The sequence below is a fragment of the Callionymus lyra genome, chromosome 4 (assembly GCF_982586985.1).
Source record: "Callionymus lyra chromosome 4, fCalLyr1.hap1.1, whole genome shotgun sequence".
Classification (NCBI taxonomy): Eukaryota; Metazoa; Chordata; class Actinopteri; order Syngnathiformes; family Callionymidae; genus Callionymus; species Callionymus lyra.
Window position 1 is genome coordinate 6,825,152 of NC_141821.1, and position 13,545 is coordinate 6,838,696.

The window sequence follows — 13,545 nt, forward strand, 5'->3', positions numbered from 1 at the left end:
TCATTTTGTGCGCACGCTATAACGACCGCTAACAAGGGTAATTACCCAAACTACACAAACAAGCCGTGGCAGGCTATTAAAAACATAAATATAGAAGCGTAATCCTGGAGCACGTGTGGCAGGTTCTACTGTAGGTGGGACAGACAGACCTTACAGCTCAGACCCTCACATCAACAATCCAAGGAGCCGCAAGTACACGTTGGATTTCCTTCGCTCATGAACCCCCCACTCCCCCTCTCCGTTACCCTGAACGCCAAACCGCTCTCTCCGATACCCTCGCCTCGGTCCAGATGATTCATTCAAGCGTTCGGCCACAAAAGAAACACTGAAACAAAGAGTAAATCCAACATAAAACTATACTTTTTCCCACCGCACGCCTCACGCTAGCGAGGCCGTGTGCGAAGTACCGCTCGGTCCAGATGTGGTCCCGTGGCTCGGGTCGACCATATCTCAAGGTAACACCGGATCCACGCGGGTCGGAACCTTTCTATTACGTCGTCGTCTTCTTAGCAGACTCGTTCTGGGGGGCGACGGTCCAACACAAATCTTCCCAACTTGTCCTTAATGACAGGGTGTTGGGGGGGCACGATAGCTGGAGGTACTGGAGGTCTGGGTGGTTGCCCAGTCAGGATTCCTTCTTGAAAACATGTGGTCGCTCTCTCTCTCTCTGAATGGACCGGAGCGAGGGATGAATGGATGAAGTGAAAAAAAACACCCGGCAAAGTAAGCCTGTCGCCCGGGGGAGGGGATCGTTTGCCACTCAGGTGGGCTGTGAACCTGCTTTCATCTGGGGTCGTCTTTCTTCTGCGGAGAGAACGGACTCTCGCCTTCGGACGGAACCTGAGAGCGAAGCGTGCAGTTCGACCGTTTGTCTTCCTTCGGCGAGTTTCCGTCTGACATCAGTGCACATGGACGCTATTTAATCCTGCGGTGGGTTCGGGGTTGTGCACACGACATGACCGCGGTTTTTTAGTTTCTGATCGAATGTACTTTGCAGGACGGAGCGAGGAAATAATGAAGCTGCTGGAAAAGAAGTCCACGTTGTTTCAGGATAAATACTTTTCTCATCGTACGACGATGTTTTGAACGTATGAAATCTAATCTGATATAGAATCTTTCACACGAGTCCAAGTCGAAAACTTTGTCTGGACGTCGTAGGACATCAGTTCAAGTTAAGTCGACACTGAACCAAGTTTAAAAAAGAACAAACTTGAGTTTTATCAACGTTTTCTTCTGTCCACAGGGATTTTCTTTGTGTTTGATGAAGACAACATGGCGAGACTATTTGTTAGCAATTATGCTAATGGCCACGTTGAAGAAAAATACCATGTTGATCGAAAATATTAACAAATATCTGACTTGGATAAAATAAAGGAGTATTTATTCATGAAAAAGACTCTTAAATACATCAATGATATATAAAACATCAGGAAGTTTTATTTTCTTCTTCGTTTTCCGCTAGCAAAACAAAAAGGTTCTCATGAAACTAAATATTTTCGTGAACAGAAAAAGTTACAGGTGCTCAAGTTCTGCTGATGTTTGGTGATCAATTTGTTTTAGTAGATGCTATTGTAAGATAATGTCCATACACTTGATCAATATTTAAAAAAAAAAAATCAATTCAAAAAGCACTGAATTAATTAAATTAGTTCAATCTTAGTTTTGTATAAATTATATTATTATGTTTTTGTCTGTCTTCGGTGAGGCTGACAGCAATGCATTGTTGAGATTTTTCATTGACAAAATTAAATCGATCAAAGATAAAATCTCTCCTCCTTTGTTTGGAACCCCTACTGTCTCTGAGCCCCTCTCCTCCTCTTGGTCTTCCTTCACTGCTGTATCTTTGGGTGATATTTCGGCACTAGTGAACAAGATGAAACCCTCCTCTTGCTCAGATGACGTTCTTCCTTGTAGGCTTTTTATCAAAGTATTTGATGTAATTGGCCCCTGGGTCAGCAATATGGTGAACCTCTTAAGGTAAGGTAAGGTAAAACTCAGGGGTTTTTCCCAATTCATTTAAACATGCCATTGTAGAGCCTCTGCTCAAAAAGCCAGGCTTAGACCCAACTGACCTCAGTCATTTCAGGCCTATTTCTAAACTCCCTTTCTTGTCCAAGATCTTGGAGAAGGTGGTGTCTGAGCAGCTGTCTTTGTTCCTGGATCAGAGCGGCGACATCCATGAGAAGTTTCAGTCTGGCTTCCGTGACTCGGGTAAATCCACTGTTCTGGTTCTCTTGGATCTGTCCTCAGCCTTTGACACAGTTGATCACCAGATCCTGCTAAGTAGACTGAGGGATGAAGTGGGACTGTCTGGGTCTGTGTTAGAATGGTTCTCATCTTACCTTTCTGGGCACGGTTTCAGTGTATCTGCCAATCAAATGAGGTCTGAATCGGCAGATCTAATGTGTGGAGTCCCTCCAGGTTCTGTTCTGGGTCCTTTATTGTTTTTGCTGTACTTGATTCCCCTCGGTAAAATCATTCAGAGATTTCCAGATGTTTCTTATCACATTTTTGCTGATGACATCCAGCTCTACTGCTCTTTTGATCCAACTGAGCCCCAGAGGCTGAACAGCTTAGTCAAGTGTTTGCTAGAAATCAAACAATGGCTGAAAACACTTTGCAGCTAAATGTGGACAAAACTGAAACTCTGGTGATTGCTCCTGATGATAAGGTTCCAGGGTTGAGTCAGTACTTGGGTGACTTAGGTCAGTCTGTCAAACTGAGCCTGAGTAACCTGGGTGTTGTATTTGATAAAGACATGTCTCTTGTTCGACACTGAAGAAAACTGACCAGAAACTGTTTCCTTCAACTGAGAAAAATCTCTAAACTTAGGAAAATGTTGTCGGAACACGATCTGGAGCTTGTAATCCATGCGTTTGTTTCTTCTCGCCTGGACTATTGTAACAGTTTGTTTACATGTCTTAACAAGAAGGATCTGTCTCGCCTGCAGTTGATTCAGAACTCTGCAGCGAGAATTCTGACCCGCTCAAGTAGAAGAACTTACATTTCTCCGATCCTTAAAACTCTTCACTGGCTTCCAGTTTCTTTCAGGATCAACTTTAAAATGCTGGTTCTTACTTTCAGATCTATTCATGGTCAGGCTCCTCCTTACATCACTGATCTGATCCAGCCTTACTACCCAGCTCGGGCTCTGAGGTCTGTCTCTTTGCGCTTGATGGATCTACTGACTCATTCAAGAAACATCTAAAGACGTTTTTATTTGTTCAGGCTTTTCCTTGATTTTCTGGAACTCCTGTTGTGTTATCAGTGTTTCATATTTTATTGAATATTGTTTTGATTGTTTAAGCGCTTTGTGACCCTGGTCTAGAAAAGCGCTATACAAATGTATACAAAATTACTTACTCACTTACTTACTTATTTACAAGGAACAAATAACTAGTTTATGGCGATGACTGAGGACGAGAGGATACAGTGAGTCCAGCAGCTTTTAAAGCTGATGTTTGGACATTTTTTGGGGTATTTTTTTTTTTAGCAATTGTGCTAATGGCTATGTTACAGAAAAACACCATATTCATGATTTAGAATTATATCGGATGGTTTAATAACAACAGACGTTTAATGTAAAAAATACACTTTGGTAATAACCAATTTCATATAAATTACACTAGGTTTGTGCCAGTGACAAGAACCCTTCGAGACGGTCAAGGATTGATGTGACGCTGCCACAAGAGTAAACTTGAGTCGCCGTGACGACCCGGAGCGCTTCGAGTCCAGTCACACTGAGAGACGTTCCTGGTCCGGACACATGGAAGCTTCTGCTCGGAGCGAGTCCAGCCTCTGTTTGACACGAACCACATGTGAGCAGGGCCTTGTCTGGTGCCGGGGCTGTAAACCTGTCATTGTTCTGGGTCGCCTCCCTCAGGATGTCCTTAAATCCCGACACACACACACACACACACACACACACACACACACACACACACATACCCGGAGACACGCTAACACACACAAGTATTCCTTCTTTCTTTTTTTTCTCGGCGCCGAGAGAGCCAAGCATGGACAGCCTGTGTTCCATCAAAGCATCCAAAATTCCATGACTTGTTCCCAGAATTCCCTGATCCGGCCAAGTCGTATATATCGTCCCGACTCCGATGAGGGCCCGCGAGGAACACGTCCCCCTCACAGCACCGGCACAGGAGCCCCCCCCCCCGGAGCGCCACGGTCGAGTAGCTTTTGATTCCACAGGATGGACATGTTGGATTCTGGATCTGCCTCCGGGAGAGACCACTAATAACAGGATACATGGACCCGGGCAGGAAGACCACTAGTGTGTCACGCGGACCCTCAACGGCGTCTCGAACCGTCCCGAGGTCCAACAAAAACTCTGGGCTCATCGAGTTACACTTTTTTTTATTAGCGGCCGCTGAACGCTCGGCTGCTAAACTGCGCCGCGACGACTCTGCGTATTGTTTTTAATCGACGTCGTCGGTTGACTTTGAGGAAGACGGGAAGCCAAGTGTCAGGAAGTGCGAGCGCGAGTCGACTTAATAATCCGCTCGAAAGACCCTTCTGCGGTTTCTAATGTAAACGCTGGCTTTGATCGGCTGCAGGCTTGTTTGGAACAAATGAACGTGTCAAGTCTTCACGTGTAAATCACTCTGTATTCGCTTCCACTGCTTTTCTTTCCAGGTTTGGAATCTTTTGAAACAGGATCTTTTTGTCAGCAGCGCCGCCAATCTCAGCGGTCGGCCATCTTGTTCAGGCCAAGAGACATATTTAATGTTATAATGGGTCGTCGGAGCAGCACCTGCAGAGAGGAGTGATGGACGATGAGTGTGTGTGTTTAGGTGTGTGTGTGTGAGAGTGTGTGTGAGTGTGTGTGTGTGTGTGTGTAGGTGTGTGTGTGTGAGTGTGTGTGCGTGTGTGTGTGTGTGTGTGTGAGTGTGTGTGTGTGTGTGTGAGGGGGTGAGTGTGTGTGTGTGTGTGTGTGTAGGTGTGTGTGTGTGAGAGTGTGTGTGAGTGTGTGTGTGTGTGTGTGTGTGAGTGTGTGTGTGTGTGTGTGCGTGTGTGAGTGTGTGTGTGTGTGTGTGAGGGGGTGAGTGTGTGCGTGTGTGTGTGTGTTTAGGTTTGTGTGTATGCGAGTGTGTGTGTAGGTGTGTGTGTGTGAGTGTGTGTGTGTGTGTGTGTGTAGGTGTGTTTGTGTGTGTGTGTCTGTGTGTGTGTAGGCGTGCATGTGTGAGTTTGTGTGTGTGTGTGTGTAGGTGTGCGTGTGTAGGTGTGCGTGTATGTGTGTGTGTAGGTGTGCGTGTATGTGTGTGTGTAGGTGTGCGTGTGTGTGTGTGCGTGTCTTTTTGACGTAAGAAAACGACTACATGTGTGGTTACTTCAGACAATATAGACAATTAAACACAATTATAGTTTCCAGAACGACTTTGAAGAAAAGGTCGTAGACATGAAGATGGTTCGTGTGAAAGGAAAAAAAAAACAACAACTTTATTTTCCACTTGAACTAATAGCTTCAACATTTTCTGGACAGAACCACTTGGACAGTGACCAGACGTCTTGTTTGACTCATTTGAAGGTGGAAATCTCAAGTTCATTTAGGTAATTTTCTTTTTACAAAATTGACAAACTTTCAATTTACTAAAAAAAAACAAAATTTCAACTTATTGAAATGTCTAAATTCATTTTGAGAATCTGTAAAAAAATATTATCCCTTGTGTTTCCTCTGGGTCAATGTGACCCCAAGGCCCTAAAACAAATGTCTTTTTGGAATCCTTTTTGTAATCTCAGGGTCAAGGTGACCCCAAGGCATGTAAAAATGTGTTTGTGGTATCCCTTGTGTTATCTCAGGGTCAAGGTGACCCCAAGGCCTGTAAAATGTGTTAGTGGTATCCATTGTGTAATCTCAGGGTCAAGGTGACCCACAGGCCTGTAAAAATGTGTTTGTGGTATCCCTTGTGTAATCTCAGGGTCAAGGTGACCCCAAGGCCTGTGAAAATGTGTTTGTGGTATCCCTTGTGTTATGCGTTTGTGATATCCCTTGTGTTATCTCAGGGTCAAGGCGACCCAAAGGCCCCAAACAAATGTGTTGGCGGTATCCCATGAGTTATCTCAGGGTCAAGTTGAACGACCTCCCTGGCTTTCATAAATACATTTGTTCAAGGGTCATTTACCTTCACTTTTTTTTTTTCTTTCACAATTTTTTTCATTAACCTTTATTTATACAGGTATGATTTTTCATTGAGACCAAGGGTCTAATTTTCAAGGGTCTAATAATCATCAAAACACATTCAGGAGACACAAACACAAATAATACAGAACATAACTTCTGGTGCATTTGTTTACTGTGTCGATTCTCTCTTCCTTGTGGTTACAATAAGTCGCTCAGCAATGGCCAAATTAACATCAAGAAAAAACAACCACTGACACCGACCCACTTCCGTGAACCAGTTCTCAAGGTCTTGTGGTTCTGCAGTTGAGTGAGGAAGAATATCGACACGTTTCTTCACAAGGTAGTGAAATATGTATGTGAAAAAAAAGTAAAAATGTTACACACTAATGCAGTTTTGTTCATTTTTAAATGAATATTTAATTTAAAAACATAACAGTGGTGGATAACTGGTACTGCGTTCCATGCCTGGCAGCACAAAACTAAAAACACTAGATCTAATTTATATTGTAGTCATTATTTCTTTATGTTTTTTAGTAATATAACATTTACTCCAAAAGTAAACCTGTTATCTAGCAAACAATGTACTGGGCACGAAACATTTTTTGTTGTTTTCTGCGGATCTTTCTTCTACAAATCACGTCTGTCTTCTGTGAAACTGTTAGCAATTCATTGTTGAGATTTTTCATTGACAAAATTAAATTGATCAAAGAGAAAATCTCTCCCCCTTTGTTTGGAACCCCTACTGTCTCTGAGCCCCTCTCCTCCTCTAGGTCCTCCTTCACTGCTGTATCTTTGGGTGATATTTCAGCACTAGTGAACAAGATGAAACCCTCCTCTTGCTCAGATGACGTTCTTCCTTGTAGGCTTTTTATTAAAGTATTTGATGTAATTGGCCCCTGGGTTACCAATATGGTGAACCTCTCCCTTTCCACAGGGGTTTTTCCCAATGCATTTAAACATGCCATTGTGAAGCCTCTGCTCAAATAGCCAGGCTTAGACCCAACTGACCTCAGTAATTTCAGGCCTATTTCTAAGCTCCCTTTCTTGTCCAAGATCTTAGAGAAGGTGGTGTCTGAGCAGCTGTCTTTGTTCCTGGATCAGAGCGACATCCATGAGAAGTTTCAGTCTGGCTTCCGTAAACATCACTCTACGGAGACAGCTTTATTGAAAGTGTCCAGTGACATCATGATGTCGGCTGACTCGGGTACATCCACTGTCCTGGTTCTCTTGGATCTGTCCTCAGCCTTTGACACAGTTGATCACCAGATCCTGCTGGAGACTGTAGACTGAGGGATGAAGTGGGACTGTCTGGGTCTGTGTTAGAATGGTTCTCATCTTACCTTTCTGGATGCAGTTTTAGTGTATCTGCCAATCAAATGAAGTCTGAATCGGCAGATCTGTTGTGTGGAGTCCCTCAAGGTTCTGTTCTGGGTCCTTTATTGTTTTTGCTGTACTTGATTCCCCTCGGTAAAATCATTCAGAGATTTCCTGATGTTTATATCACATTTTTGCTGATGACATCCAGCTCTACTGCTCTTTTCATCCAACTGAGCCCCAGAGGCTGAACAGCTTAGTCAATTGTTTGCTAGAAATCCAACAATGGCTGAGTGAAAACACTCTACAGCTAAATGTGGACAAAACTGAAACACTGGTGATTGCTCCTGATGATAAGATTCCAGGGTTGAGTCGGTACTTGGGTGACTTAGGTCAGTCTGTCAAACTGAGCCTGAGAAACCTGGGTGTTGTATTTGATAAAGACATGTCTCTTGTTCAACACTGCAGAAAACTGACCACAAACTGTTTCCTTCAACTGAGAAAAATCTCTAAACTTAGGAAAATGTTGTCGGAACATGATCTGGAGCTTGTAATCCATGCTTTTGTTTCTTCTCGTCTGGACTATTGTAACAGTTTGTTTTCATGTCTTAACAAGAAGGATGTGTCTCGCCTGCAGTTGATTCAGAACTCTGCAGCGAGAATTCTAACCCGCTCAAGTAGAAGAACTTACATTTCTCCGATCCTTAAAACTCTTCACTGGCTTTCAGTTTCTTTCAGGATCAACTTTAAAATTCTGGTTCTTACTTTCAGATCTATTCATGGTCATGCTCCTCCTTACATCACTGATCTGATCCAGCCTTACACCCCAGCTTGGGCTCTGAGGTCTGTGGATCAGAATCTACTGATGGTTCCACGCACACGGTTCAGGACCAGAGGAGAGAAATCCTTCCAGACGGTTGCTCCTAAGCTTTGGAACCATCTCTGTGTTTGATGATCTACTGACTCCTTCAAGAAACATCTTAAGACGTTCTTATTTATTCAGGCTTTTCCTTGATTTTCTGGAACTCCTGTTGTGTTATCAGTTTTTTCTTGACCTTTAAAGTATATATTTTATTGAATATTGTTTTGATTGTTTAAGCGCTTTGTGACCCTGGTCTGGAAAAGCGCTATATAAATAAAAATTACTTACTTACTTACTACAACACAATCGTCGATCCGAGAAAAATAATTCCCAGCATTAAAGGATGTAAAAAAGGTTGGAGACCCCAGAGTTACACGGACCTGGTTTATGAGGACACACAGGCAGAAGAATAAAAAGACTGGTTTATTCATTTCTTTCTTCATCATTTGACCTTCAAATGTCAAGGAAACTGCTATTTCGATGACCAAGGAAAGGTTGGAGGGATAAAGACCACTCTGGCTCAGGAACATATGTCCACACTCATGCAAATACAACAAGCAATTAGTTGAAAGTAGCAGAAAGGACCATCGAGCCAATGATAACAGTAAAATCAAAAGAGATTTGATGATGTAAAGATGTTCCGGCATCTTCTCAAAAAGCAGACAAAACAAATCCCAATTAACTGAAGCAAACTGAAACAAACCATAATCATCTGCGCAGCTTCAGGCGAACACAAACTCAACACCAGATGTTTGGAGTTCCAGTAAGATCCTCGACCACAATCCAGCCTCTTCGGAGGGAAAATGTCTTCCTCGACCTCTTCAAGTTCTTTTCTTAGTCACTCACGGTAACTCTGGTCCAGAGCTCGCGGTCACTGTGGAACTCCTGCCGTGTTCATGACCTCCCACTCTCACCTCCTGGACGTCGCCTCACAATCTGTGTTTCCACAGCCGAGCCACGCTGACCCAAGAATGTGGGAGAATATCGGTCGGAGCCGGAAGCTTGAGACACTTTTTCACCGAGAGAACCAGCGGCAAATATAGCAGATGTGGGCGTAAGAATTCAACCAGAACACAAAACTCAATAGAAAGTACCAAGTGAGGGCAACACAACTCCAGTGTCTGGTCGACAACACAATTTACCCTTCAGGGCCACTTAATACACTCTGTAGTATTACGCTTCAAGGCTTCCTAGTATTACTCTGCTAGGTTAAGTAGTATTACAACAATTGTCTTCTTAGTATTATGCCACTAGGCTTCGTAGTATTACGCCACAATTCTTCTTAGTATTACGCCATGAAACTTTGTAGTATTACGCCACGAGGCTTTGTAGTATTACGCCACAAGGCTTTGTAGTAATACGCCACGAGGCTTCGTAGTATTATGCCCCGAAGCTTTGTAGTATTACGCCATGAAGCTTTGTAGTATTACGCCATGAAGCTTTGTAGTATTACGCCATGAAGCTTTGTAGTATTACTCCATCCTCTCGTCCTCAGTCATTCTTTCTTCAGCTGTGAAGGACGTAACGACTGCTGCCGTCTAGTGGCCAGAAGTTCAATTGCAACACAAAAATGCTGTGAATGTTTGGATGTTAATTGTTAATACGTCTATTTTAGTTTATACACACTTTATTGAAGTACAAACTAAAAAAAGAACTATTATAAAAATATAACATAACTTGAAGTTGTTCTTTTAATCAATACAGTGTGGCCAAATACAAATATTTATACACAATATATATATTTTATACTCACTTTATTGAACTTGAAAGCTAACAATAACTATTAAATGTAAAAATTATTTTACAGTTGAATATTGATATTTAGAATATAAAAGAGTATCCATATGTTCAAGTTCAAGGTAATGGATTACAGAGCAGGGAGTGACATCTAGTGGACAAAACCGATACAGTTTCATGAAGCTTCACGAACCAAAAAACTGTTTTGTTGTTGTTTTTCTCCAAGTATCGTTTGTATCCATCAAATCACACGAACACCGTGTCTGTTAAAATGGTGGCTGTAGGTTGTAAACCTGGGACGGATGAAGACCAGCGGTGGAGAGACTTTGAGGAATGGAACCTACGACCTTCACGTCCTGGTCTCCTCGTGCCGTTCAGTGACGCGTCTCTTCAAGAATGTGCTTCTCTTCCTCTCACTTCCCTCCGAGCGCTGACTTCACTCACGGAGCTTGTGGCTTCAGGAATCTGGAAAACACCAGCAGAGAATGAGAGGAATTTCGGCTTTTTTTCCTCACTCCCCCCTTTACCTCCCCCTTTCTTCTCACTCCCCCCTTCTCCTCACTCCCCTGACTTTACTTTGGCTCGTCCACACCTCAGTGTTCCTGGACCAACTACAACAGGCTCTGGTAAACAACGGGGGGTTTGAGTCGGAGCGAGGTCTTCACTAGTCCAGGGCCTCTCAGACGAACCCTAAAAAGAAAGCCGGGCCTCGTGATGGACCGACAGATTTAAGGTCAACCCTGAAAGTGCAGCATCTCTGAAGGACCATAAACACATACTCGAGTTGCTGCGGAGCTTCTCTCTGGATCAGACCGAGCTGGAAACCACAGAAGTTTTTTTTATTTTGTTATTTAGAACTCTGGGGTTTTTTTTTAACGGCATCCCTTGGACTCGTGAAGGGGAGTCTGGATCACATGGACTTCTGGTCCAGACAGTGACCTGGTCTTTGCAGCAGATTTGGGGTCTCTTACGTTTTAGGTCCACAAGACTCTGGATTTTTGCAACAGTGTGAAAAAGTTCTGGTTCTTTAATTTTTTTTTCCAGAAAAGTTTCCACAGAATCCTTCTTAAAACCAGACTCTTTCATCGTCATCTCCCTCATAATCACACACTGAAGACCAAGGACTTGATGAACAAATGACTCCTAACCCACTCGCAACTCAAGAGCGCCCCCTTTTGGTTAAAAACGCAATAGACAAACATTCTTTTCATTCATTTATTGGATCATTTATGATACAAGTATAGATTAAAAAACACTAATTCATTCACATGTACGTCTGTCATCGTTTTTCCGAAGGCTTGAACGGATCCGACCAGACCTTTACACCTGTGAACACATGAGAGGAATTACTTATTTTATCATCAACAGTTTAATCAAGGAAAAACGTATTTGCATATTCAAAACATAAACAAATAACTCAATGAGGGAAAATTAAAAAAAACATTTTGTAACATGAACATATGTTTGTACAACTAAGGAAGAATATTTTAATAATATTCAATGGTTCAATTTAACATTCAAATGTTGAAATATTGTTTCAAGAAAGTGAATAATTGAATCATTTTTTCAATCATTTAATTCAATAAATGTTTTATACAAAGCTTGAATTTGTACCATTGACAAATACCTTTAAAATTCAAAAATACATTTTTCAGAACCAGAAACCTTTATCGTGTTCATTCAATAATACAACGTTGGCCTGATTATATAAAAACTTTATAATTATGATTGAATTAAATTAAAACAAATTATATAGGTCTAGAAATAAACATTTAAATAAAAGAAACGTTTCAACATTTGAAATGTTAAAAGATTCAATGATTTACTTCCAAAAAAGAGTCAAACTGCCATCAATATCTTTACCCTTTTTCCATGTAATTCTACATGTTTGTTTTAAAGCTCCAGGTCATAGGTCAGCAACATCCATCGTGTGAAGAGCCATAAATAAATAACGTCTTTAACTCCATCATTAATAACAGAACAATGACCCACAACGTGGAAGATAAAAAAAGTTATAAAGATAAATATATTCAAGTGTTGTGTCTCAAATCTCATACTTCTCTTAGTGCACTGGTTAGTATGCATCAGGATAGTGTACATACTAACTAGTAACTAATCCTCCACAGATAGTATGTCTCAAATCAAACTCTGCTGCTACAAACTAATTGGAAATGACACGACAGCTTCTTCTTCTACTACTATTTAACGATGATTTCAACCAGCTGTAGGAACACTATCGCCACCTGCTGGCAGCACGTTTGGTTTGGATCAAGAAATATGAGAAACGAAATATTGGCGTTATATATACGCCAGTATCAGCAGCGAAGACGTGTCATCCTCCTACTGCTGCGGAAAATGTACCTGTAAGTATATAAATATATATATATGACGTAACTTCAAAGTACAACGTCACTAAGATGTAGCCGTTTAGTGTAGAAAGTGTCCATTGATCCATACCCATTTTTGTGGGTGTTTTAGTAACAATTGAGTGTGCATGGAGCACTACATTTCACATACTAAGATGAATAACTATAAGAATTGAGACAAACTTATGCACTAAAAATACTAAGTTAAAGTACGCAAGTATGTGATTTAAGACACAGCTCTGGTCTGTTTGACTCAAATGACTCTTTACTATCCAGGAACCAGAGGATTCATTTAAATGTTGACCCAAGTATATGTATTAATAATAATAAACTACTAACTAATAGTGAAATAGATATAAATTAAAAGGATAAACTGCACATGGAAGGTGTCAATGTGGCCCCGGGTTGAAAACCTCTCGATCTAGAATGACTTGTTGACATTTATAACATGAAGTTCCAGTGGAAACTGGAATAAAAAGTTCTCACCAACAGGCTGCACATCTGCCTGAACGACTCCTGCTCGGTTCACCGTCTGAACCGCCTCTGAAAGTTAAAACAGAATTAAATTAATATAATGGTTGAAGTTTGAAATGTTTTCATGAAGCGACACGTTTTTGGTGCGTCAATAAAAACAATATATAATTGATTTACTAGTGTCTTTTTTGTGTTGTGCAAACGTGAAAGCTCTTTTAATGTAATGTTTATTTAAGTTAATTTATCATGTGTTGACGGTGACCTCGGTCTACTCACGGTACTCCTTGTTGTGTGTCAGCGGGTGGACGAACACGGGATACAAAGTGGCAGCGATCGCCATGATCGAACCACCGATCAGCAGCAAACCTTTCCTGTTTCTGGCCATTTTAACGCAAAACAAGTGTCGTTACCTCCAGACGCGCAGCAGCGGTGAAAGTACTTCTTCCGGGTCAGAGGTCAAGTCTTATGAACTCCGCTCCCTTGAATTATATGTTTTAGAATTAAGATGGAGGTTTTTAAATAATGAAAAAGCAAGATATAAAATAACTAAATGTAATTATTTTAATTTAATTAAAAAAAAAAGAGGAAACCCTCGAGTTAAACTGTCCTCGCTCTTTAGAATTTAGTCCTCCTGACTTGCCGTACTGGCGAACTAT

General features: G+C 41.6%; 1 protein-coding gene across 1 annotated transcript; it reads right to left on the bottom strand.

Moving 5' to 3' along the window:
* Positions 1-11,256: 11,256 nt before the first annotated feature.
* On the bottom strand, positions 11,257-13,293 carry smim20 (small integral membrane protein 20). The gene is made up of 3 exons (XM_087790282.1): positions 13,166-13,293; positions 12,902-12,958; positions 11,257-11,375 (listed from the first exon to the last, which is right to left on the bottom strand). The coding sequence occupies exons 1-3, from the start codon at positions 13,272-13,274 to the stop codon at positions 11,329-11,331; spliced, it is 213 nt and encodes a 70-aa protein (XP_087646408.1). The 5' UTR covers positions 13,275-13,293; the 3' UTR covers positions 11,257-11,328.
* Positions 13,294-13,545: the final 252 nt, after the last annotated feature.

Coding starts and splice junctions, on each gene's coding strand:
- smim20 (XM_087790282.1), bottom strand. CDS start 13,274: ATGGCCAGAAACAGGAAAGGTTTGCTGCTGATCGGTGGTTCGATCATG. Junction 12,959..13,165: donor GACACACAACAAGGAGTACC/GTGAGTAGACCG, acceptor TTTAACTTTCAG/AGGCGGTTCAGACGGTGAAC. Junction 11,376..12,901: donor GGCAGATGTGCAGCCTGTTG/GTGAGAACTTTT, acceptor ATGTGTTCACAG/GTGTAAAGGTCTGGTCGGAT.